At 34.4% G+C, this 27,790-nt stretch overlaps 2 protein-coding genes across 5 annotated transcripts; both read left to right on the top strand.

Moving 5' to 3' along the window:
• Nucleotides 1-1,411: 1,411 nt before the first annotated feature.
• Nucleotides 1,412-6,280, top strand: LOC127249282 (phosphatidylinositol transfer protein PDR17-like). Of its 4 annotated transcripts, XM_051272015.1 has the most exons (8): nucleotides 1,412-1,620; nucleotides 1,976-2,093; nucleotides 2,391-2,479; nucleotides 2,569-2,615; nucleotides 2,758-2,846; nucleotides 3,680-3,813; nucleotides 3,914-4,584; nucleotides 6,030-6,280. In XM_051272015.1, the coding sequence occupies exons 1-7, from the start codon at nucleotides 1,516-1,518 to the stop codon at nucleotides 4,550-4,552; spliced, it is 1,221 nt and encodes a 406-aa protein (XP_051127972.1). In that variant the 5' UTR covers nucleotides 1,412-1,515; the 3' UTR covers nucleotides 4,553-4,584; nucleotides 6,030-6,280. The 4 variants fall into 4 exon arrangements, with proteins under 4 accessions (XP_051127972.1, XP_051127974.1, XP_051127973.1 ...); XM_051272017.1 differs by lacking the exon at nucleotides 6,030-6,280 and having other exon boundaries at nucleotides 3,680-3,768; nucleotides 3,914-4,698; XM_051272016.1 differs by lacking the exon at nucleotides 6,030-6,280 and having other exon boundaries at nucleotides 1,976-2,087; nucleotides 3,914-4,696.
• An 18,631-nt stretch (nucleotides 6,281-24,911) lies between these two features.
• Nucleotides 24,912-26,359, top strand: LOC127249006 (uncharacterized). Its single transcript, XM_051271598.1, has one exon. It carries the CDS (start codon nucleotides 25,165-25,167, stop codon nucleotides 26,128-26,130), a length of 966 nt encoding a protein of 321 aa, XP_051127555.1. The 5' UTR covers nucleotides 24,912-25,164; the 3' UTR covers nucleotides 26,131-26,359.
• Nucleotides 26,360-27,790: the final 1,431 nt, after the last annotated feature.

Here is a 27,790-nt window from a genome sequence, read left to right as displayed (position 1 = left end):
TTTTTTTCTTGTAAAGTTTTTTATAATTACTAAATCCTTTTTTTTTTCTAATTTATTTATTTATTTAAAGGGATTATTTTGTGGTATATAGTTATTTTTATTTTCCCAATTGCCACACACCAAATTGTTGACTATTTTGTATGGTTTGTTGGTAAATTTTGAAATACAAATAAATAATTCACAAACAACCCTCCACTCAATTTGAAATTTAACTCTTTGATTCAAACATTGTTTCATTTTTAATATACATAGGAATTTAGTGAATAAATTTCTTTTCTTTCTCAGTTTTTATTTTTTATTTTTTAATTTCTTTTTTCATTTTTATTTTATTTTTATTTTATTTTTGCTTTTTCCTCCTGATGAAGAAATGGGGCCCAATTATTTTTATTTTGTTTGTAAAAATGTGATACATTTTGAGTGTACTATTCTACAAGTCTTCATTGTATTACCACTTGAATGCATCATTCCATTTTGGTACTTCACATTTTTAGTACAACCAATTGGAGTAATGTGTTGCCTTTATTTGTTAAAATAAGAATTATTTTTTTAAAAAAAAAAAAAAAAGAAAAAAACAAACCCAGCAATGTATTTGATTGGTGATTTCTTTAATATTAATTTGGATATATATAATATTTTGTAAAATAATAATATATATATTGAAAATTATAAAAATTGAATAGTAATTTTATTTTTTTAGAAATGTCACAATAACAAATCCCAATTTATTTCATGGGTTTGTTCATTTAGTTTTTTTTTTTTTTTTAATGGTTTAAGTAAAATAATTGTTAAATGTGATTTATAATAAAATAAATATTCAATATAATATTTTTAGAAAAGTTAAAATAGTGAATAGTACTATTTTATAGTGTGTTTTGGTTTAATTTTCAAACTCAAATCGATATTATTTCATTCACACGATTTCTAATAAAAATATATTATTTTTTCTAATGGTGAAATATGTTAGATATGATATTTTTCAAGACTAATTATTAAGACTGAACTAATTCAGTATTAATATTATACTAATTATTTTGGGTCAAACATATTTGTTTTTTAATTTTTTCAAAAGCTTCAATTATATTTTTATAAAATTTCATATGTTAGTATTAAATTAAAAATTAAAAAAAAATATTATTTTAATATGATTATTAAAAAATATTTATTCACATGAGAAATAATTAAACCATATCAGGTAGAAGAGGAATCAGAGAATTTATTTTGCTGTACATGAGTAAAAAAAAGAAAAAAACAGTAGTAGTAGACTAGTAGTAGTAATAGGGGCAAAAGTGGAATTCAGTACGTTATGCATTACGCCGTCTAAGCTACCGTTAACGGCTTCCGTTATCGTTGTGACTATAAATACGGGTTCCACTTTCGTCTTCCTCCATACACAACTGCTCTGCTTCAGCGACAGACGAAGTGAATCGGAGGGGAATTTGAAGCGGTGGCGTGACGGAGAAGGTTCTCGCGAGAGATACATCCGACGCGCGTGCAGTGCAGCTGCTTTAATTGGTAATGTTATTGATGGGGAAGAGTAAGGATCAAGTGCAGAAGGAGAAATGCAGAGTTCAATCGGTGCTCGATCTTCTGAAGAGACAAGCTCCTCTTACTGTCAAACAGGTTCGTGATTCTCGATTTCACATTGTGTTAATGTTCGTGATCTCCTGTATGTAACTGTATGCGTGCAGTTCAAATCCTGAATGCTTATTCTTCGATAACCGCCTACAGTTTCTCACTGTTCTTCAGGCGATCGCTCCACGCGCACACACAAATACACATATTGATTCACAGTTATGATTAATGCAAATTTAAGTACCATGAGTAATTTTAAGAGTGAAGATGTAGACTCGTTGGGAAATCCACAAATTTCCGTCTGTTTAAATTGAATCGATTTTGTCCATTTGCCTCTGCGAAAGTAGTGTTTAGTACTTCAATTTACACGAGATGAATAAAAATTTTGAAATGAACATTGCAGGAGAAGTTTTGCAACAATGCCTGTGTGGAGAGGTTCCTGAAAGCCAAAGGAGACAGTGTGAAAAAAGCAGCCAAGCATCTCAGAAATTGTCTAGCTTGGAGAGACTCCATAGGTGCTGGTAATATCTATATACTATTGTATAATTTTACAACCACAGGAAATAAATAAACTCAATAAAAGAAGTGTTGTTCTTCTCAAAATTTTCACCAATTCCTTTTTTGTCTGCAGTCCACCTTTTCTCCGCATTTTCTTCTTGTTTTCTTGTTTTAAATAGGGAATCTAGCTTGCTTTTATGCAATTTTGAAATATACACCAATCAAAGTACATCAAAGAATAATAAAATGACAAGAGTGCAGTAAAGTGAAGCCATCCAGTGTTTGTTACTGACTTTTGTGTGGACTATATGAATTTGAAGACAATTTGATGGCTGATGAATTCTCTACTGAGCTTGCTGAAGGAGTTGCCTATGTAGCTGGTCATGATGATGAATTAAAGCCTGTTATGGTAAATCTTTCTTTATCCAAGCAATTTCTTCGCAGTACTCTGACCACAGCTAATATCGACTTATTTATACATATGCTTTTTTCTTTCAGATATTTAGAATCAAACAAGAGTACTACAAATACCATTCTCAGAAACTGTATGGACCTACCTTTACTTGCCTAGTTTTATCTATTTGTGGAGCTGCTTCTGTTTCAATTCCCTATTTCTTCAGTGCCATTTTTTTTTTTAATTCACCTAAACTATGGCTAATCTAATTTTCTTGTGCTTAACATTTGCAGGTTTACTAGGCTAGTGGTGTTCACAATTGAAGTGGCTATCAAAACTATGGCAAAAACTGTTGAGCAGTTCGTTATCCTCTTTGATGCCAGTAAGTTTTTCATTTATAATTTCTTCCCCTTTAGACTTTAGTACACAGAATTAAATCTCACAAATGGTCATATCAAAACATGCTCTGTGACAAACTAAAAGATCAGATGCAATTAATGTTCATTCTTATGCCTTGGGATTCTACACCTGACACTTACATCAAATCAGCCTGAAATTATACCTTCAAATCATCACTTTTTTTTGCTAAAATTGATGGCATACCCTTTAGTTTCCAACGCCTAATCCTCAGCTAATATTAGTAAATAGTGTGGATTTTACTTAAGGGTGGACAAAAAAAAATCGAATCCAACCGTTTGAATCACTGAACCGAATTGAATTGAATCGAATTTTTAGTTAATTGAACAACTTCGGTTCAAATAAATATACTGCATATATGATAGTTGTTCGGTTTAGATTTTTTTTTTTTCCGGTTCGGTTTCGATTCGAATATTTAAAATATTTGCAATTATTTTTATTTAATTAGAATTTTAATTATTTTTTAATATATTTTTTTATTAATTTTAGTTCAATTTATGTTATTTACAAATATCTTTAATTAATCAAAATTTTCAGTTCGAATACGCTTTACAATTTCGGATATTTATTCGATTCTATTCGATTATCAAATACATATATATTTACAAATAATCGAATTTTAACATACCTAGATTTTACATTTGCAAATAACTTAACAGTACACCCTTAATTTTATTTGGCCATATTGATATATTTACTAGTGCTTTTCGTACATTGACAAAATTTCTCTAACAGTAATTCAAATTTTCTCGGGGCTGTGTTTATATTCCTGTTGACTAATGTGTGTTGGAAGTCCAGGCCTTTTCAGGTCCGCTTCAGCTTTTATGAACATGCTGATGTCCGTACTCAAGATCATAGCTGATTATTATCCAGGCCGCCTTCACAGGGTATTTGTCGTCGACCCTCCTTCCCTCTTTTCTTATCTCTGGAAGGTACTTCAGTAAAAGTAAAATTAAATTTTTCCAATTAATATTTAGAAGCTCCCGGGAGTTGGGATCCTAACTACTGTGACTGCATGTAAATTGGGTGCAGGGAGTCAAGCCGTTCCTGGACCTCGCACCATCAACTACAGTCGTGTCATCGCTCGACTACGAGGAGTCCCGGGACTTGAACGACATGTCATTATATCGACGGCCAGCATCCACGCGATTCGACCACGGTTCATCCCAGCCGTCCGTTTCCAAACTCGGGCAATGCTCCTCGTCGAGATTCGCATTCACTGTATCCCAAAGTTTCGACTCACTGAAACCGTGGCACCTCTCGCTGACCGACACGTCAGCAGCAGGTCCCGGCCCCGCAATATCGCCACATAACGCGAGATCTCTCTCCTTCGCGCCACGTGGCAACACGGATGCCGTCAAAAAAAGCTTCTTCCCTTCGACCCCAATGCCGCAGCCCACACAGAAGATTGACCCTTCTTTAATACGACACCCCACAACTCCAAAGCCTTCATTTCTTCACTCGCCTGCAGCTCTTTTCTTCAGAAAAAATCCCCAAATTCAAGAACCCCATCGCGACTCGTTTTTTTTGACGTATTTGAAGTTCCATCGTCGACCGTACGATGAGATGATCTACCGGTCGAAAATGAGACCCCCTCTCGGCGGCCTCGTCTCCATCGTTGCCCCTCAGCTCAGGCGCAGCAGACACGTGTCCGTATCCCAACGGTTCTGATTTTTATCCATCGACGACTTGCCTTCTTAGCTGTACGTACATATATATAACTTAACCTCTTCTCCATCACATATATATATATGTTCTCATTGATTATCGATTCGATAATATCAATCAATATATCTTATTTAATAATAATAATCCATTTAAAATGCCATTTTCGACCAATACTATACAAAATTCCAAGTTAAATCACTATTTTATAATGTAACAGGGAAAAAAAAAAAAAGCGAACTCAATAACTCAACGTAGAAGTAGGCATACTCTTTAATTATTATGTTTTTGCTTCGGGTGTGTTTGTTGGATGAAGGAATTTATACTATTTATACAAAAATTTTCATTTAAAAATATCAAATTAAATATTTATTTATTTTTTATATTATAATAAAAATTAATTTTATATTCAAAATATTAGATACTTATTTATATTATATCATACAATTATTCTAATTCAAATTTTTATTATTCAGATCTCACAAGATTTCAACCTCCAAAACAAACACCTAATATACTTGAAATTGAAGATTATTGCTAGTGGCTTGGTTAGCTACATAAATTATCTCTACAAATAGAAGAATAATATTTCATTTGTCATCCAATTGCGCATTTATTTGATTGAACAAGAATTTTAAAAAAAAATAGAGAAAATAGAAATTTTTACTTTTAAGATTAAAGAAAAATTAAAAAAAAATAGTATTAAAGAAAAATAAAAATAAATTTAGATGGAGTATAATAAATTTATGATGCTCCTTGAATATATATGTTGGAAAGTATCATGGCTATTACTATGTTGAGTAAATAAAATATGTCTACACCATATTATGAAATAAATAATAGTAAATGCATGTATAAGATTTATTCATACAACACATATATAAAATATAACTAACATACATGCTAATATTTTATATAACATGGTGCTAACCCCCTAAATCAGCTTCCTAACAAAAATGTGGAAAGTATATATATATATATATATATTCATTTGAAATGGAACTTGATAATCTAATTAATAAACTGATTTAAATATCAGTTGATGCAGCGTTACTTTTCATACTAAATTTTATTTATTCCAAACAATCTGACTCCTGTTTGAAAACTAGCATGGTTTTAGTATTAATTAATCTCTGTTTCAGCAATGTCACACTATTTGATAGGAATATTTGTATCTTTTAAATGTCGGCATGCTAAGAAATAAAAATTTGATAAATAAAAAAAAGTCAATATAGGAAATTAAAAGACTCTCAATGTGCATAGGACATTGAAACTTTCTGAATTACACGCACACCCACATATATATATATATAATTATTCTCTTCACTGACCACACAACCAATTAAATAAATCTGTCCATATATATACACTTATTCTCCAGTAATATTTTTTTTATATTTATTAGTATTATTATTATTATTATTCACAGCTCATTTAAAACTTAGTTTGTATTTTAGTGTTTGCTCAATTTTGATGTGGACAGAAAATCCTCAGCTTCTGGTCTGGTTTTAACTTCGTTTTGGAGTTTAGGGTTTGTTTGGTTGCACCTTGGATTAAAATATAAATTAAAAAATAAATAAATAAATATGTCTCTTTCACATACTTCTAGAGTTTCTGATCAGAGTGATGACTCTCACTGGAGAAACAATAATGGCAATGTGTGATGATAATGTAAGAATTTTATTATATATATATATATATATAGTGTGTGTATGCATACTGTTACTTTGACTATGTATGAATATATAGAAATTAGGGCAGAAGTGGAAATGTTTTGACTTTTGTTGGTTTCTCATGTATTTGATTGTCATTTCAGTTCTTGATGTGCACAATCGTGCAAGAATAATTATTAGTATTACAGGACTTGCAATAATTGGGCTCTGGTTATATATATATTGAAAAAAATAATACTATCTACGTCTCGTATATATATATCTATATATATATATATATTTTTACATGAGTTTTAAAAATATTATTATTATATTTGAATGAATTAAAAATAATGATAAAAAGACTAAATTATCTTTATTAGTATTGTATGATATAAACGTAATGACATTTGTATAATATATTTTAAATTGAAAGGGTATCTGTAATATTAAATAAATAATACAGTTACTAAAAAATAAAATAGATATTTTGTTATGAGACGAACCAGGTTCGGATCCATAAGTAGTGACAATTACCCTATGAAAAAACAGATAAAAAAATAGATAAAATGTTAAGGCAGGGAAGAATATGTGATTTGTTTTTTTTTTTGTTTTTTTAATATATATATATTGGTAATAAATAATACTATCAAAATTTTCAAAAATAACAAGCGTTTTCTTCACCCAACATTATTTTTTAATTGCAAATTCCTCAAAAATAATAATAAAAATATATAAAATATTCATTGAAAAATATTCTCATTTTTTTTAAATAAAACTTTATTATATTTTTGTATGTTTTTTTACTATAAAAAGAAAAAGTAATCATTATTACTAACTTTTATTAAAATTTGTGTCCGGTCAAATGAGCACATATTTGCACGACGGGGGATTATATTTTATATTTTTGACACAATTTTTTATACTTCAAATAAAAATCAAATCGTGGTTGAACATAATCTTTAACATGACTTCAATTTTTGTGAAATTATGCTATAATGTGAATCATTGAATAGGACAATGAAGTTGCCGACCTTTAAAACCAACCAAAACCAATAATATTATAAATGGGCCCAATAATTTACGAGTTTTGACTCATGTTGAAGTCCACATTTTGCTAACTTATTGGCCCAATTTTGTCGGTTCGATTAAAATATTTGTTTTTAAATTTTTTTTTTCTATAGTATTTTGGAAAAAATATTTTTACTCAAAATATCGTATCAAATACTTAAATTAAACTATCAATCTCACCATAAAACGCAAAAGGTGACCTCATGTTATTATTTAAGTGGACATATTAGATTATTTATATCAATAATTTGCATATTTCTTTTTAAATATTCAGTAACTTCAATATGAGTGACCTCTAATTAAGTATCCCAGAGTGCGAATTTGTATAAAATTTAAGCAAATTAATTAGGCAATTCATGTAAACGATGTGACAATTTTTTTTCCGAAAATCCAATTGAAAAAGGTAAAGTGTACTTACTTAAAATGACGGAACCAAAATTCGAAAGAAAAAAAAAGGGGGGGGGGCTAACTTTTGAAACCTTTATGTCTATTTATTGTCGAACAATTTTATTTTTTGAATTATCATATTTTAAAAATATTGATATAGTACAAACTACAATAATAATAGCTATTTACAGAACTGGCAAAAATTGATCCGATACAATAACTCGACACAAAATAATTGGGTTTGAGTTAAAGATTTCAACCCGATTATGTATGCGGATTGACACGAACTCGACACGATAATAAACGGGTCGGGTTAGGGTTGAAACTCTTAACTTGAACCTAACACGACAACCCGATTATAATATATTAATATTGATTTATATATTTATTATATATGTAAAATAATCATAATTTAATAATTTTTTCATAAATTAATTTAAACTAAGTTCAATTTTAAATAATTCAACCTAATTTACACTCAAACCAATAAAAATTAATATAACACAACAACAAAACAAAAAATTATTTAATTTGAATCAAGAAATTAGACTTACGGGTCAACACGAGTTAACCCGAACCTGACACGATAATAAACGAGTTAACACGAACTCGACAAGATAATAAACGGGTCGGGTTAGGATTGAGTAATTTAATCCGTTTAAAGTAGTCAACCCGACACGAATCGACCAATTGTCAGCTCTAGCTATATATATATATTGCTTATATTTATTTTTTTATTGTTTAAAATCAAAAAATTATATTATTTTATAAAGGAAATTTTAGTCTTAAAAAATTATTAAAATTATTCCATTCTCATATTTAACATTTTTTATTCATTTTAATATTTTAAATATTATATATACATACATATATTTTTTTATAAAATAAATAAATATAAAAAAATTCAATAAATTGGGGCTGAAGCCAACCCTTGCTTTTTCACGTTGCAAGATTTATGTAATTATATATATATATATATATATATATAGTTATTTTTTTTTTTTAACTACAATTGATAAAATCATCTCAAATAACAATTAAGAAAATACAATCAAACTTATATATATCATCTAAAAATTATGTAAAATATAATAAAATAATATATATCATCTCAAATAACAAGTAAGAAAATAGTATCAAACTTATATGTATTTATAAAATTATATGTTTCATTAAAAATTACAAGAATTAAATAATAAACAATTAAAATAAAGTGAACACTAACATTTTTGTTTATATATATTACTACATAATATAGCATAGAATATATTGTTGATGGTTATTTTTGTTAATTTTTTTTTATGAGGTGGTAACCTGCAGTCGCTATCCGAAAGTGTACATTGGTTATTTTGTTAATTTAGTAGTATATATTGAGGGTTTATTCACCGATCAAATTTTATATGATACGATTTTTAATATATAATATTTATTTATTTTTTATAAAAATTAACAATTTAATATAGAATATTATTTTTTATATTACTTATATGTTTCCCACACCTTACACACACCAAAAAAGAAAAAAAAAATTCAAAGTAAAATATTAAACAAACAAAACCAGAATTCAATAAAATAAAAAATAAAAAATCAATTCAATAGTAAACAGAAGATGAGGCACCCTGTAATTGTATTTTCATATGTTATATACATATTTTTATTGTTATTCAAAGATTTTATTTAATACAACACTAATTATATTCTTTATTCATATTATTGACCCGATGAATAACAAATCTACAATACATATGGGACTATATAAAAAAGTTCCTAAATATCCTTAAAGTCATTATACCCATTGATTTTGTTAAAAATTTTGGGGGAAAATAATAAAATTGTCTTATTATCGTCAAAATAAGGAGCTTATATATAGGCCATGCAAAACAGACTCGATAGACTCAAATCTAAATAATCTAATCTATAAATAAGATCAAATCGAGATATAAATCTACTAAATCTAGAACTGAATATCTAAAATATCTCAACATCTCCCCTCAAACTCAAGTGGTATAACATAAACCAACTTGAGTTTGATAAAAAAATCTGAATATAAACGTAAAAACAAAAACATAAATAAAAATAATAGTTGACTCTCCATTGGAACCGGAAACGAGATGAGTTTCTACCCCGGAGCAAAAAATGAAATGACTCCACCGGAGCCAAAAATGAGATGACTCTCCACCGGAGCCGAAAATAAGATGACTCTCCACCGGAGCAAAAAACGAGATGACTTTCCACCTGAGCCGAAAACGAGATGACTCCACTGTAGTCGAAAATGAGATGACTCCATCGGAACCGAAAAACGAGATGGCCGAAAACGAGATGACTCCACTAGAGCCGAAAACGACATGACTCCACTGAAGCCGAAAACGACATGACTCCACCGGAGCCGAAAGCGACATGATTCCACCGGAGCCGAAAATCACATGACTCCACCGGAGCAAAAAACGAGATGACTCTACCGGAGCCGAAAATGACATGACTCCACCGGAGCCGAAAACAAGATGACTCCACAGGAGCCGAAAACAAGATGACTCCATCGGAGCCTAAATCGATATGACTCCACCGGAGCCGAAAACGATATGGCTTCACTGGAGCCGAAAAAGATATGACTCCACCGGAGCCAAAAAACAAGATGACACTCCACCGGAACCGAAAACGAGATGACTCTCCACCGGAACCGAAAACAAGATGACTCTCCACCGGAGTCGAAACCACATGACCACCGGAGCCGAAAACAGACAAATCGCAAACATCGGACAAATCAGATCGCACGGCTGCGGGCCTTCCGACCAACCAATTTAAAAAAAGAAAAATATTCTTTTTATAATTTTTTTCTATTTTTTTAAAAAATTAATTCCTACAAACTTATATATATACTGAATTGGTCGGATGGAGAACTATCCAGTAGCAAGTCGGTTGGATAGAAAGATGAGAGAAAAAAATATAATAAATTATATAAATATATATTTCGATAATTTTTTTATTCTATTAAAAGAATATTTTTTACAAAATGATATATATACTAAATTGGTCAGATGACAAGGAAGAGAACCGTCCAGTAGGTAGTCGTTAGGGATAGAAAGACGAGAGAAAAAAAATATAATAAATTTGTTACGTACAAAAAATAATAATAATAATAAACATAAGGATAGCAAAATTTTAAAGGAAGTTAGACACGAAGTCGGGTGGAAAAGCAAAAAAGAATTTCCTGCGATGCACGTCACGGCCAAAAATCGCGAAAGACGACCTTGTATGCTGTTCACGGATCCGTCGTGCAGCCGTATATTGCGAGCGAGGATTTGCACACGGGCGCCGACAAACCCGCGTCAACGCGAGAAGTCTAGTAAGCCTTATTGTTTAGAGAAAAAGAGAACACGTAACAAAGATTCTATAGGTGAACCTGCGAAAGGATCATTGTCGATGTCTGCCCCGGCATACAACAGCGAATTTGTGACCCGACGTAGGAATGCCGGTCAGGCCGTCCGTCGAGGCAGAGTGGCCGCCCCAAAAAACTCCTGCGCGGATTTTTGAAAATATGTACGCAGCAAAAATGGATTTCCTGCGATGCACGTCACGGCCAAAAATAGCGAACGATGACCTTGTATGTTGTTCACGGACCCGTCGTCCAGCCGTATATTGCAAACGAGGATTCGCGCACGGGCGCAGACAAACCCGCGTCAATGCGAGAAGTCCAGTAAACCTTATCATTTAGAGAAAAGAGAACTCGTAAGAAGGATTCTATAGTTGAACCTGCGAAACGATCATTGTCGATGTCTGCCCCTGCAAACAACAGCGAATTCGTGACCCGACATACGAATGCTTGTTAAGACGTCCAAGGAGACAGAGTGGGCGCCCCAAAAAACTCCTGCGCGGATTTTCGCGAATATGTAGGCAGCAAAAATGGATTTCCTGCGATGCACGTCGCGTCCAAAACTCGCGAACGACGACCTTGTCCGCCGTTTACGGACCCGTCGTCCAGTCGTATATTGCGAATGATGATTCGCGCACGGGCGTCGACGAACCCGCGTCATAGCGAGAAGTCTAGTAACAATTATCGTTTAGAGAAAAGAGAACTCGTAACAAGGATTCTATAGTTGAACCTGCGAAAGGATCATTGTCGATGTCTGCCCCGACAGACAACAGCGAATTCGTGACCCGACGTACGAATGCCGGTCAGGCCGTCAATCGAGACAGAGTGGGCGCCCCAAAAAACTCCTGCGCGGATTTTAACGAGTATGTAGGCAGCAAAAAAATAGATTTTTTGCGATGCACGTCGCGGCAAAAAATCGCGAACGATTACCTTGTCCGCCGTTCACGGACCCGTCGTCCAGCCGTATATTGCGAACGAGGATTCACGCACGGGCGCCGACGAACCCGCGTCATCGCGAGAAGTCCATTAAACCTTATCGTTTAGAGAAAAGAGAACTCGTAAGAAGGATTCTATAGTTGAACCTGCGAAACGATCATTGCCGATGTCTGCCCCTGCAGACAACAGCGAATTCGTGACCCGGTGTACGAATGTCTGTTAAGACGTCCATCGAGACAGAGTGGGCGCCCCAAAAAACTCCTGCGCGGATTTTTGCGAATATGTAGGCAGCAAAAATGGATTTCCTGCGATGCACGTCGCGTCCAAAAATTGCGAACGACGACCTTGTCCGCCGTTCACGGACCCATCGTGCAGCCGTATATTGCGAACGAGGATTCGCGCACGGGCGCCGACGAACCCGCGTCATAGCGAGAAGTCCAGTAATAATTATCGTTTAGAGAAAAGAGAACTCGTAACAAGGATTCTATAGTTGAACCTGCGAAAGGATCATTGTCGATGTCTGCCCCGGAAAACAACGGCGAATTCGTGACCCGACGTACGAATGTCGGTCAGGCCGTCCATCGAGACAGAGTGGGCGCCCCAAAAAACTCCTCCGCGGATTTTCGCGAATATGTAGGCAGCAAAAAAATGGATTTTCTGCGATGCACGTCGCGGCAAAAAATCGCGAACGATGACCTTGTCCGCCGTTCACGGACCCGTCATCTAGCCGTATATTGCGAACGAGGATTCACGCACGGGCGCCGACGAACCCGCGTAATCGCGAGAAGTCTATTAAGCCTTATCGTTTTGAGAAAAGAGAACTCGTAAGAAGGATTCTATAGTTGAACCTGCGAAACGATCATTGCCGATGTCTGCCCCTGCAGACAACAGCGAATTCGTGACCCGGTGTACGAATGTCTGTTAAGACGTCCATCGAGACAGAGTGGGCGCCCCAAAAAACTCCTGCGCGGATTTTTGCGAATATGTAGGCAGCAAAAATGGATTTCCTGCGATGCACGTCGCGTCCAAAAATTGCGAACGACGACCTTGTCCGCCGTTCACGGACCCATCGTGCAGCCGTATATTGCGAACGAGGATTCGCGCACGGGCGCCAACGAACCCGCGTCATAGCGAAAAGTCCAGTAATAATTATCGTTTAGAGAAAAGAGAACTCGTAACAAGGATTCTATAGTTGAACCTGCGAAAGGATCATTGTCGATGTCTGCCCCGGAAAACAACGGCGAATTCGTGACCCGACGTACGAATGTCGGTCAGGCCGTCCATCGAGACAGAGTGGGCGCCCCAAAAAACTCCTCCGCAGATTTTCGCGAATATGTAGGCAGCAAAAAAATGGATTTTCTGCGATGCACGTCGCGGCAAAAAATCGCGAACGATTACCTTGTCCGCCGTTCACGGACCCGTCGTCCAGCCGTATATTGCGAACGAGGATTCACACACGGGCGCCGACGAACCCGCGTAATCGCGAGAAGTCTATTAAGCCTTATCGTTTCGAGAAAAGAGAACTCGTAAGAAGGATTCTATAGTTGAACCTGCGAAACGATCATTGTCGATGTCTGCCCCTGCAGACAACAGCGAATTCGTGACCTGGCGTACGAATGCCTGTTAAGCCGTCCATCGAGACAGAGTGCGCGCCCCAAAAAACTCCTGCGTGGATTTTCGTGAATATGTAGGCAGCAAAAATGGATTTCCTGCGATGCACGTCGCGTCCAAAAATCGCGAACGACGACCGTGTCCGCCGTTCACGGACCCGTCGTCCAGCCGTATATTGCGAACGAGGATTCGCGCACGGGCGCCGACGAACCCGCGTAATCGCGAGAAGTCTATTAAGCCTTATCGTTTAGAGAAAAGAGAACTCGTAAGAAGAATTCTATAATTGAACCTGCGAAAAGATCATTGTCGATGTCTGCTCCGGCAGACAACAGCGAATTTGTGACCCGACATACGAATGCCGGTCAGGCCGTCCATCGAGACAGAGTGGGCGCCCCAAAAAACTCCTATGCGGATTTTTGTGAATATGTAGGTAGCAAAAATGGATTTCCTGCGATGCACGTCGCAGCCAAAAATCGCGAACGACAACCTTGTCTGCCGTTCACGGACCCATCGTCCAGCCGTATATTGCGAACGAGGATTCGCGCACGGGCGCCGACGAACCCGCGTAATCGCGAGAAGTCTATTAAGCCTTATCGTTTAGAGAAAAGAGAACTCGTAAGAAGGATTCTATAGTTGAACCTGCGAAACGATCATTGTCGATGTCTGCCCCTGCAGACAACAGCGAATTCGTGACCTGGCGTACGAATGCCGGTCAGGCCGTCCATCGAGACAGAGTGGGCGCCCCAAAAAACTCCTCCGCGGATTTTCGCGAATATGTAGGCAGCAAAAAAATGGATTTTCTGCGATGCACGTCGCGGCAAAAAATCGCGAACGATTACCTTGTCCGCCGTTCACGGACCCGTCGTCCAGCCGTATATTGCGAACGAGGATTCACGCACGGGCGCCGACGAACCCGCGTAATCGCGAGAAGTCTATTAAGCCTTATCGTTTCGAGAAAAGAGAACTCGTAAGAAGGATTCTATAGTTGAACCTGCGAAAAGATCATTGTCGATGTCTGCCCCGGCAGACAACAGCGAATTCGTGACCCGACGTACGAATGCCGGTCAGGCCGTCCATCGAGACAGAGTGGGCGCCCCAAAAAACTCCTATGCAGAATTTTGTGAATATGTAGGTAGCAAAAATGGATTTCCTGCGATGCACGTCGCGGCCAAAAATCGCGAACGACAACCTTGTCCGCCGTTCACGGACCCATCGTCCAGCCGTATATTGCGAACGAGGATTCGCGCACGGGCGCCGACGAACCCGCGTAATCGCGAGAAGTCTACTAAGCCTTATCGTTTAGAGAAAAGAGAACTCGTAAGAAGGATTCTATAGTTGAACCTGCGAAAAGATCATTGTCGATGTCTGCCCCGGCAACAGCGAATTCGTGACCCGACGTATGAATGCCGGTCAGGCCGTCCATCGAGATAGAGTGGGCGCCCCAAAAAACTCCTCCGCGGATTTTCGCGAATATGTAGGCAGCAAAAAAATGGATTTTCTGCGATGCACGTCGCGGCAAAAAATCGCGAACGATGACCTTGTCCGCCGTTCACGGACCCGTCGTCCAGCCGTATATTGCGAACGAGGATTTACGCACGGGCGCCGACGAACCCGCGTAATCGCGAGAAGTCTATTAAGCCTTATCGTTTCGAGAAAAGAGAACTCGTAAGAAGGATTCTATAGTTGAACCTGCGAAACGATCATTGTCGATGTCTGCCCCTGCAGACAACAGCGAATTCGTGACCTGGCGTACGAATGCCTGTTAAGCCGTCCATCGAGACAGAGTGCGCGCCCCAAAAAACTCCTGCGTGGATATTCGTGAATATGTAGGCAGCAAAAATGGATTTCCTGCGATGCACGTCGCGTCCAAAAATCGCGAACGACGACCTTGTCCGTCGTTCACGGACCCGTCGTCCAGCCGTATATTGCGAACGAGGATTCGCGCACGGGCACCGACGAACCCGCGTAATCGCGAGAAGTCTATTAAGCCTTATCGTTTAGAGAAAAGAGAACTCGTAAGAAGAATTCTATAGTTGAACCTGTGAAAAGATCATTGTCGATGTCTGCCCCGGCAGACAACAGCGAATTCGCGACCCGACGTACGAATGCCGGTCAGGCCGTCCATCGAGACAGAGTGGGCGCCCCAAAAAACTCCTATGCGGATTTTTGTGAATATGTAGGTAGCAAAAATGGATTTCCTGCGATGCACGTCGCGGCCAAAAATCGCGAACGACAACCTTGTCCGCCGTTCACGGACCCATCGTCCAGCCGTATATTGCGAACGAGGATTCGCGCACGGGCGCCGACGAACCCGCGTAATCGCGAGAAGTCTATTAAGCCTTATCGTTTAGAGAAAAGAGAACTCGTAAGAAGGATTCTATAGTTGAACCTGCGAAAAGATCATTGTCGATGTCTGCCCCGGCAACAGCGAATTCGTGACCCGACGTACGAATGCCGGTCAGGCCGTCCATCGAGACAGAGTGGGCGCCCCAAAAAAATCCTCCGCGGATTTTCGCGAATATGTAGGCAGCAAAAAAATGGATTTTCTGCAATGCACGTCGCGGCAAAAAATCGCGAACGATGACCTTGTCCGCCGTTCACGGACCCGTCATCTAGCCGTATATTGCGAACGAGGATTCACGCACGGGCGCCGACGAACCCGCGTAATCGCGAGAAGTCTATTAAGCCTTATCGTTTCGAGAAAAGAGAACTCGTAAGAAGGATTCTATAGTTGAACCTGCGAAAAGATCATTGTCGATGTCTGCCCCGGCAGACAACAGCGAATTCGTGACCCGACGTACGAATGCCGGTCAGGCCGTCCATTGAGACAGAGTGGGCGCCCCAAAAAACTCCTATGCGGATTTTTGTGAATATGTAGGTAGCAAAAATGGATTTCCTGCGATGCACGTCGCGGCCAAAAATCGCGAACGACAACCTTGTCCGCCGTTCACGGACCCATCGTCCAGCCGTATATTGCGAACGAGGATTCGCGCACGGGCGCCGACGAACCCGCGTAATCGCGAGAAGTCTATTAAGCCTTATCGTTTAGAGAAAAGAGAACTCGTAAGAAGGATTCTATAGTTGAACCTGCGAAAAGATCATTGTCGATGTCTGCCCCGGCAACAGCGAATTCGTGACCCGACGTACGAATGCCGGTCAGGCCGTCCATCGAGACAGAGTGGGCGCCCCAAAAAACTCCTATGCGGATTTTTGGGAATATGTAGGTAGCAAAAATAGATTTCCTGCGATGCACGTCGCGGCCAAAAATCGCGAACGACGACCTTGTCCGCCGTTTACGGACCCGTCGTCCAGCCGTATATTGCGAACGAGGATACGCGCACGGGCGCCGACGAACACGCGTCAACGCGAGAAGTCCATTAAGCCTTATCGTTTAGAAAAAAGAGAACTCGTAAGAAGAATTCTATAGTTGAACCTGCGAAACGATCATTGTCGATGTCTGCCCCTGCAGACAACAGCGAATTCGTGACCCGGCGTACGAATGCCTGTTAAGCCGTCCATCGAGACAGAGTGGGCGCCCCAAAAAACTCCTGCGTGAATTTTCGTGAATATGTAGGCAGCAAAAATGGATTTCCTGCGATGCACGTCGCGTCCAAAAATCGCGAACGACGACCTTGTCCGCCGTTCACGGACCCGTCGTCCAGCCGTATATTGCGAACGAGGATTCGCGTACGGGCGCCGACGAACCCGCGTCAACGGGAGAAGTCCATTAAGCCTTATCGTTTAGAGAAAAGAGAACTCGTAACAAGGATCTGAACCTGCGAAACGATCATTGTCGATGTCTGCCCCTGCAGACAACAGCGAATTCGTGACCTTGCGTACGAATGCCTGTTAAGCCGTCCATCGAGACAGAGTGCGCGCCCCAAAAAACTCCTGCGTGGATTTTCGTGAATATGTAGGCAGCAAAAATGGATTTCCTGCGATGCATGTCGCGTCCAAAAATCGCGAACGACGACCTTGTCCGCCGTTCACGGACCCGTCGTCCAGCTGTATATTGCGAACGAGGATTCGCGCACGGGCGCCGACGAACCCGCGTCATCGCGAGAAGTCCATTAATAATTATCGTTTAGAGAAAAGAGAACTCGTAACAAGGATTCTATAGTTGAACCTGCGAAAGGATCATTGTCGATGTCTGCCCCGGCAGACAACAGCGAATTCGTGACCCGACGTACGAATGCCGGTCAAGCCGTCCATCGAGACAGAGTGGGCGCCCTAAAAAACTCCTCCGCGGATTTTCGCGAATATGTAGGCAGCAAAAAAATGGATTTCCTGCGATGCACGTCGCGGCAAAAAATTGCGAACGACGACCTTGTCCGCCGTTCACGGACCCGTTGTCCATCCGATGACAGCCCATAACCCGATGACAGCCCATCGTCTGTCCATCTGTCTCTCTTTGCAGCCTCCGATTTCCTAAAAGCTGACGGATGCGAACAACAACCATCTCTTTACAGGAGTACTAACATTCGTGATGGGAGTGGTGACAATGGTGCGCATGACGCGCAACATGCCAATGAAGCTCACTGACAACCCGGCTGACCTCTACGCGGGTGCTATGAGCAGAGGGGACGACATGATGAAGAGCCGGGCGCGCTCGTACGAGTCGGCCGAGGCAGCTGTGTCGAGAGCATACTACCTCTCATGCAACAGACAAGCAGCGGACAGATGACATATTATAGACAGATTTCCGGCAACAAACAAGCAACAAAAGATGACAGATCGTACGCAGGCAACAGACAAGCAACGACAGATGGCAGATCGCACACAGGCAACAGATAGGCAGTGGACATATGGTAGATATCAGACAGATCGCAGATAGATTTCATATGCAGATCGCAAACAAATTCCAGATTGCATGCACGACCAAACAGGCAGCGGACAGATGAAAGATCGCAAACGAGACAAATTTGCAAAAAGACAGACTTGCAAATGCATGATCTCAAAATCACAAGACCTCCGGGTACAATCCAGGTTGAATGTACCCGGAGAAACACGGGTTGGTAGGCTATATCTACGGCATGAGAAAAAATAGGCTCTGATACCATGTTAGAAATTTTGGGGAAAAATAATGAAATTGTCTTATTATCGTCAAAATAAGGAGTCTATATATAGGTCATACAAACAGACTCGATAGACTCAAATCTAAGTAATCTAATCTATGAATAAGATCAAATCGAAATAAATCTACTAAATCTAAAATTGAATATCTAAAATATCCCAACAAATTTAATGCCTAATTATAACATCGAACCAGGGAATAATTAACATACATCTTGTGATGATAAACTCTAATATTTTACGAATAAATTATTATTATATGTTGTCAATTCATATATTATATTTATATTTATATTATGGTAACATATATTTTGTGTTGTTATAATATATCTTGCGTATTGGGTATATATTTATATATTCAACACCCTAATTGTTGTGATCAAATTGAATATGATATGCATATTTAATTAAGGTACAATATGTATATATATGTATATATATATATATAATTCTAGAAAGTTTTGGTAATTTTTTACACAATTGAGTCATGGTTATTGGTGATGCTATTCAATTAAAATATTGTGTTAGTCAAATGTGTGTTAGTTATTTGTTCAACTAATTCATATACTTTTTAAAAATAAAATATAAAATAAAATAATAATAATAATAATAATAATAATAAGGGTAAATTGTTTTTTTTTTTTGTTCCGTAATTAAACCTTTATCATTTTAGTCCTGTAACTGTAGTATGTTGTAACTAGTTTTATAAGTAAAATTTTTTTGTTGTTTTAGTCCTTCAGCGTCGGAGACGCCCGCATAGCCGTCGGAGACTGAACTAAAAAAAACTGTTTACCATAATAATAATAATAATAATAATAATAATAATAATTCCACCACTTGCTACAGTTTAATGATCGATGTGCACCATTTCCATTACATGACGGTAAAGTGTCCATTTTGCCCTTCCAACATAATGATCTCACCCATCATTTTCCTTAAAAAAAATATAATTAATTAATTAATTAACTAAAACTTTGTTAATTGGTTAAAAGATGGAGTTAGGTTGGCATTATAAGTTCATATTTTTCAAAATTTTGTTATTCAAGGGAAAATTATCCATAATTTTTTTTATTTTTTTTATAATTTCGAAATTTAACGTAAATCCTTTTTATTTTAAAAATTAAATAGCGTCTCTTTATACTTTAAAAAACGTTGCATAAAAGTTCTATGTTGTTTCAAAATTTAATCCTTTAAAAGGTGCATGGTGTTCTCTTATGCTTTTAAAAAGTAGCATGAAACCTCCGCCATGCAAAGAAAAATATAGATAGAAAATTATATTCTCATCACACAAAAGAAATTTCATGACCGGGAGATTTCATGCAACGTTTTTAAAAGTATAATTGAGAACCATACAATTTTTAAAATATAGAGAATTTTAAAATAACAGGGAGTTATGAGCAATTTTACTTTCAATTTATATAATTTTAAATGAAAATTTATAATTGTTTTTTAAAAAAAATTAGTAAATTTAAGATATTGTTTAAATGAAAACTAAAAAAAATTACTAACTAAGGGTGTGTTTGTTTGGCGATTTGGATTTTGAGTTAAAATTTGAATAGTAAAATTTTTGAATTGTAATAGTTGTATGATGTGATATAAATAGGTTTTGATACGATGTTTTGAATGTAAAATTGATTTTTACAATAATATAGAAAATAAAAATTAAATGTTTGATGTGATATTTTTTGGGAAAATTTTTTTGGATGAATAGTACATTTTTAGCAAAATCCCTTGAACAAAAACACCCTAAATATACTATACTTTCAATATATTTTTCATCTAAATTATTTTTTAAAATTTTGTTAAGGTGACACAATTATATAATATTTTTATCGCTCCTACATAAATAAATATATTTATATATTTTTAAACTTCATATCATTTATAAATAAATTTATATTAATTATATATAAGTATATGTTTTTTTTTATTTGTATTTGTAAAAAATTAATTTTTTATAAAATAATATCTATATTTGAATATAATTTATTGAAATGTTACTCTTAAACATTATAAATTTATTTTTAATAAAATATATAATCCCTCTGTCCCATTGAAAGATTGTCATTTTTCATTTTCGTCCGTCTCAAAACAAGGTTACCATTTCCTAATTTAGTAATTGTACACCTACCTAACATAATAAATACCCTTCAAACTTACACTATATTACACAAATATCATTATTTTTATATTACACAATACTAATAGGGATATTTTTGTCTTTTTCACTACAACTCATTATAATACTCATATTCAAAAATCTACGTGCAAAAAGTAAATAACAACCTTGAACCGGAACGGAGAGAGTATTACATTATATATAACTCAATTTACAATCATATAAGTATATAACATAACATTAGTTAGCAAAAAAATTAAAGTTTCAACTACAATCTGCAACTTCGAACCAAATGCACCATGAGTTGGGAATAAATATTTATTTAATTTGATATTTTAAATAAATAAATAAATAAACATTATGTGGTTGGTTTAAAATTTTTTAGAAAAACATTAAAGAATACTAAAAATTCTCAAAAACCCCAAAATAAACAAAGTTTTAGAAAAATAAAATAAAAATGATATAGTGTAAGGCCGACCCAAAACAAAACACATCCTAAAGTTTCACTACATAAAATAATAATGATAAATAATAACAATAATAATAATAATAATAATAATAATACGCATGCATGTGTATGTTAAGCATAATCATGCGGCGTGTTTCTTGTATTTTCATGTGTCACATATATTTTATAATAAAATAATTTTATGATAAAAGTATTTATAATTTATTTAAATCAATACAATTATATCAAATTGAAGCACAAACCAAAATAATCCTTATACATTAAAGTACTTCTAATTATTATTAAAATATAATATTTATTAAATTATTCGTTAAAAGTAAATAAATACTTGTCGTACAGACCAAAAAAAAGTATCAATATATCCATAAATAATTTGTATCACAAAACTTATAGTATGAGTAAAAATATTATTAAAATAAATGAAAAAAAAAATAGCTGTAATATTTTTCAATAATAATAATAATAATTTAGAGAGCTGTAAAGTAAAGGTGTTTGCTTTCACCGCTCAACAGCTTTCATTACAGACTTTTTTTGGTTGGCCACAAATCAATATATAATTCTATTTATAGACAAATATTTTTGGTGTATTGAAGTTTTTAAAACTTTCTTTAAAATAATAAATAAAATTAATATTCCATCCGTCCTATAAATATAGTTTTAATTGGATTGAACTCGAAATTTAAAAAATATTGATATTATATTGATAGTGGATACAAAGTATAAGTAAAAGACTTTTTTGTTCTTACAAGTGTATTAGTGTAAAAAGTAGTGGCAATTGTATAATAAAAATTAAAAAGTATGAGTAATTTATGGTGATATGATTATTTATGAATATAAGACTATTATTTTGAGACGGATAAAAATGATAAATAACACTGTTATAAATAACACTATTATTTTAATTTTATTTTAAAATTTAAAATTTAAAATTTTTTAAATTTTAATTAAAATAATTAATTATTTTAATTTTAATCTAATTTTTTTAAAAATAATTATTTTTATTAATATATTTTTAATTATTTATTAATTATACTTCTACTAAATTATTGTGCGTAAAGAATACCAGAGATAAAAAAAGTATTTAATAAGAAAAAAAAAAAACTCCATTTATGAATAACATTTTATTTAAAAATCAAATATGATTAATAAAAAAATGTACATAAACAGAAAACCGTATATCTGTATTTATATTTGTGCGGTGATGTTGATTTCCTGCCAGCTCGTTAAGAGAACCAGGGACCGGAGAACCCGATCACGTGGAGGGTTATTAGCTACATCAATCATTCGTCTGTTTCTCTGCTCCTGGGAGCTCTCAAAATAGTCGTATGTATGAGTTGGTTGGGAGTAATAGTCCAGGAGATAATACATCATCCGTCCAGGCACGCCTTGTCTCTGCCTAGTTTTAGCAACGCCTTGGATCCCAACTCCAGAACAGGCCTCACGCATTGAAGGAGTCGGGGTCCAGGGAGCCTTCAAAAACAGGCAGCTCTTTTGTCTCGTATGAAAATACCTTTTGACCTCACCACCAGAAAAAACAGATTTATTTCAACTCTGGAATTTCAATTTTACTAAAGTGTTTTTTTTATGTCCTTTATACGAAATGTATATGTATTATTATTATTTTATTTATTCATTAAAAAAATTATTTATTATTGTAATAAAGACATACATTAACAATTTAATATTTTTTTAATTGTTATATAAATTTTAAATATATATTACACATATAGTTAATTTATACAAATAAAATTTATAAAATATATTTTAAATTAAAATAAGAAAGGAATAAATAAATACTACTCCCTCCGTCTCACATATCATGTCCACGTTGCCGTTTCTGTCCGTCTCATATACTATTTCACTTTCTTTTTTTGAAAAATAATTAAACACTTTAATCTCATTTTAAATTTTTTAATTTTTTTTAATTTTAATTAAACTAATTAGTTATCTTAATCTTAATTTATAATTATTTATATTATCGGTTAATTATTTTCACTAATACATTCTTAATTATCTACTAATTACATCCCTTCTAGAATACCTTATCTACAGTGTAACAGACACGGTACATGAGACGAAAAGAGTATTATTTATTTATATCATTGAGGAACATCGTCGCACACAAAAAAAACCTTCAAAGTCCATCCCTTTTCCTCGGGTTCATCTTTTTTTAAAAAAACTAATAATAACAAAGAGAATAATATATTTAATTCAAATTATTAAGATTTAATAAAAAATATATATTTTTTACTATTTAATTAAAAACCAAATAAAATTTTAAATTTATTCAGAAACCAAACAAATTCTTGGAGAAACAATTTTACATAATTTAATTATATTTATAATTATTTACCTCAATACTCTCACATTAATTTTACTTTTACATATCAAAATTATAATAATTATCAAAATTATCATTAAAATACAATATTTATTAAATTTTATTAAAAATAAATAAATATTTACTTTTCATGCAAATAGAGCCAGAGGAGTATAATTAATATCTATTATATCAATAGAAGTTTTCTAAAAAATAATAATAATATATTATATGTCATTTGTCCTAATTTAATAATTTTATTATACTCACCTCATCCGTTCTATAACTATGTATCCATTTGTTTTTTTCACAGAGTTTTAAAAATATTAATATTATATTGGAATATAATAGAATTAAAGTAAAAATGATTAAAATAATTTTATTAGTATTGTGTGATACAAAAGATAATGACATTTGTGTAATATATTTTAAGTTGTAAGGATATTTGTAATATTAGGTAGATAGTACAATTACTAAAAAAAAAATAAAATGAATACTTTGTTATGGGCAGACTAAAATGAAAAAATAAATATTTTGTTACGAGTGAACTACTATTTTCATTCATTTAAAGTAATAATTTTATTTTTTTAAATTATCATATTACTATAAAATTATCTTTAACTTATTATTATTATTGCACAAACGTCATTCATTTTTTACATTAATGCACTCGTACAAAAAAAAGCAAAAAAAAAAAAAAAGGGTTTTTTCAACATATTTTTTTTCCAATTACTCATGTAATACAAATATTTTTTAGATTTCGTACCCAATGCAAATTCATCTATTCTTTCGAGATGAAGGAATCATAAATATTTTTATTATTATTATTATTTTAAAAACTCACAATAACTTTTTTTTTAAAAAAAAAATCTTATCTAAATACAACTAAAATTTCCTCACCCTCTTACCTATAATGCTGTTGTTGTCAATAATTAATAATCAATGTGGGAGAGGAATCTTTTCTATTTTTGGTTTCAAAATAAATAAATATTTTAATAGTTTGTAATATATAATATAAAATTCCCATCTCCTCTTTAAATTAAATTAACAGTGAAAATTTAAGGCTTCTGTAATGCCATGGGGTTTTGTCTATACATTTTCTCAACAAGTTAAAAAATTTAAATTAAATAAAATAATTACAGTGATCCGGGTCCTCCCAAAGTGATATTTGGCAGCTCCCGAAATCATATCCACCGTTCATTTAAACAAGTCCCACACTATCAACGGTATAGATCCAATCAGGACCTAAGATCCTGGGAGCTCCCCAAATAAACAATCCCTGCCCCTCAATCTTCAGCTTCACTTAAGAACAGCTGTTTCGTGGTTACCTTTATAACAACGTCCGCTCCACATTTATTCCCCCGAAAAAAAAAATCAAAAAAAAAAAAAAAACCAATTTTCATTACCACCAAAAAAATAGGATAAGCAGCAGACGAGGAGGTGTCGAAAGTGGATTCCTCGATCCATGAATCAATCAATCAATCCATCGATGGTATGCTCGAAAATCTCTCATCGTACTTGAATTAGCGATTCTACCGATCTAATTTTCATTACATCCTCAGAAAATTAAGAATTAGGGTTTTTAATTTTTGTTCTTACAAAAAAAAAAAATGAGGGATTTCGAATTCCCGTCGTGTTTTGGGGAAAATGGAGTTCAAGTTGCAGATGCTTCGTCTTCTTGTTCGAATCTATCGTCTGTTTCGAAATCATCTCAGAATTCAGTTACCTGTCTCTACAAGTCCCGATTATTCGGCAAATCTTGTCTGATCGCAGTAATTTGGAGTCGAAATTTAATGGGACATTGTGTGAGTGTCGAAATCGACGATGTTTCTTCTTACAATTGCATATGTAAAGTCGATGTAAAGCCCTCTCTCTTCTCGAAAAGAAAAGGCTCGAAATGTCTGCAACTTCTGGGCGCCATTAATGGCGGAGTCGAGGTTTATTGGGATCTTTCATCCGCTAAGTTCGGGCCGGGCCCGGAGCCCGTGGAGGGGTATTACATAGCCGTTGTGTGTAAGAAGGAGATGGTTTTGGCTGTCGGAGATTTGAGGGAAGAAGCGTTGAAGAAAAGTGGGGCTTTTTCGAATTCGATTTTTTCGAATGCTGCTTTGATTTCGAAAAGGGAACATATTTTGGGGAAAAGGGTTTTTACCACTAAGGCTCAATTTTGTGATGGTGGCAAAATTCATGATCTTGAAATCGAATTCGACAGCGGCGGCGGCGGTGGTGGTGGTGGCGGCGATGGTGGCGGAGATCCGGGACTAGTGGTCCGGATCGACCGGAAAACGGCAATGCGGGTGGTGCATTTGCGGTGGAAGTTTCGGGGAAATTGCGCGGTGACGGTGGACGGGATGCCGGTCGAGGTTTATTGGGACGTGCATAATTGGTTGTTCGGATCTTGCGTCGGGAGCGCTGTTTTTATGTTTAGATCGGAGAAGGTTGCGGGGTGGGGCGGCGGGAGCCCGATGTTGTCAGGTTGTCGGGAATTGGGGTTGTCGACGTCGACGTCGTGGAGTTTCCGGGATGCCGAGTTGCCGGGGTTTTGTTTGTTCTTGTATGCTTGGAAGAGTGAATAGATTGAATTTCGATGTTGTTAGTAAATATGAACTAATGTCTAATTTATTGCAACATTTGTTGTGTTGACATTGTTGTCGGTGCGGAGGTACTTTTGAAACTTTCGATTTAAATTTGGTGGGAATGTTGTTAATTTGAAATTGGTTTAGATGTAATGTTGAGTTTATAGAACTATTGTTGTTTTAGTTTAGAGATTTTGGTTTTAAGAGAAATAGATTTGAATTATTCTATAATTAAATTTTATATTGCTATATTGATAGTTTTTAGGACAATAATAAAAAAAAGTTGTTTGATTTGATTATAATAAAAAATATTATAAAGTTGTGAAATCGAAGGGAGTATTTTATAATATAATATTAATGTATTAATTTACTTTATATTATGTAATAATTTATTAATGTAATTTTTAAGAAAAAATTATATTTAATTTATAATTTACAAAATAATATAAAATATAAAAGCTAAATTTCAAATACCAAATATATAAAGATATATGGGACACAAAATAAAAAGAAAAAATCGAAATTTAGCCTTTAGAAATTTAATCATATTTTGGCTCCTAAGATATAAAAATACAATTTATATAATTATGATTATTAAAAATATATATTAATTTATTATTTTTATAATTTTTTTCAATTATTTTTTGAATATTAAAATCTATTACTTTTTATACTTTTAAATAATTTTTAAAAATATTTTCGTTAAAATATAAATACATATAAATAATTTGAATTTAAAAAGTGAAAATGAAAACAAATGTCTCATATTTAATACAGGATTGTGAATTTGGTCCATAACATGGTCATGTTGAAAACAAGTCGTGTGAACATATGGTTGTGTTGAGAAAAAAATTGCGAATATGGACAAAATATGTGTGTTGACAACACAGACATGAATACGGTCATGTTCAGTGCAGGGTAATAAACATGGTCGTGTTGGCTGAATTGGTTGTCCAATCACCTTTCTCTATCATAAAAAAAACAGTTGTGTTCAAGCCAATGCGGTCGTGTTTAGTCTTTGTTACCAACAGATTAAAATTGATAAATTTTAATTTGAATGAAACCAAAATTTATAAAAAAAAAATCAATTCGATCAAAATTGATAATTGTGATATACAGTGAGACAAAAAATGATTTTTACTCTTATATTTTATATTTAATAATAATTTGATACAATGTCATATACTTATGTTTTTTTGTATTCAAATAAAAATTACTAAGAATTCATGGAAGCTTGCACTATTGTATCTTTATTTTGGATCCATTTTAACGTACAAATACAATGTTTGGGTGTAATATTTTACAACAATCTATTATTAAACATAAATTTCGTTTCTCATTGCTTTATTCTTCGAGTTGAATTTTCGGAGATAGTACAAAATTTCAAGATAATGAAAGTCATTTCAAAATTAAAATTAAAGTTAAACAAAATTTGCAAATCAAATGCATTTTTAAGATACATCATAGATAATTAATTTAATTTTGTGCGTTTATACAAGTACATTATTTATTGCTGCCCGGTTTTTTTTAGGGCTTGTATGGACTTAGCTTTTGATCGTGCTTCAACAGTCAATCCAATTAACCAAAAAAATTAAAAAAATTACATTATAAAACAAATATAACAATGAACATATACAATATCTATTTTTTTAAGGGATAT

Source organism: Andrographis paniculata, unplaced genomic scaffold, assembly GCF_009805555.1.
Source record: "Andrographis paniculata isolate CXL003 unplaced genomic scaffold, ASM980555v1 Contig35END, whole genome shotgun sequence".
NCBI classification, from domain to species: Eukaryota; Viridiplantae; Streptophyta; class Magnoliopsida; order Lamiales; family Acanthaceae; genus Andrographis; species Andrographis paniculata.
Note: the sequence above shows the minus strand (reverse complement) of the source record. Positions and strands in the feature narration are given on the sequence as shown.

Excerpts from the sequence above, each read along its gene's own strand:
- LOC127249006 (XM_051271598.1), top strand. The coding sequence starts at position 25,165 with ATGAGGGATTTCGAATTCCCGTCGTGTTTTGGGGAAAATGGAGTTCAA.
- LOC127249282 (XM_051272015.1), top strand. The coding sequence starts at position 1,516 with ATGTTATTGATGGGGAAGAGTAAGGATCAAGTGCAGAAGGAGAAATGC. Across the intron at positions 2,094-2,390 it reads GAGAGACTCCATAGGTGCTG|ACAATTTGATGGCTGATGAA; the intron begins GTAATATCTATA and ends ATGAATTTGAAG. Across the intron at positions 3,814-3,913 it reads TCTTTTCTTATCTCTGGAAG|GGAGTCAAGCCGTTCCTGGA; the intron begins GTACTTCAGTAA and ends AATTGGGTGCAG.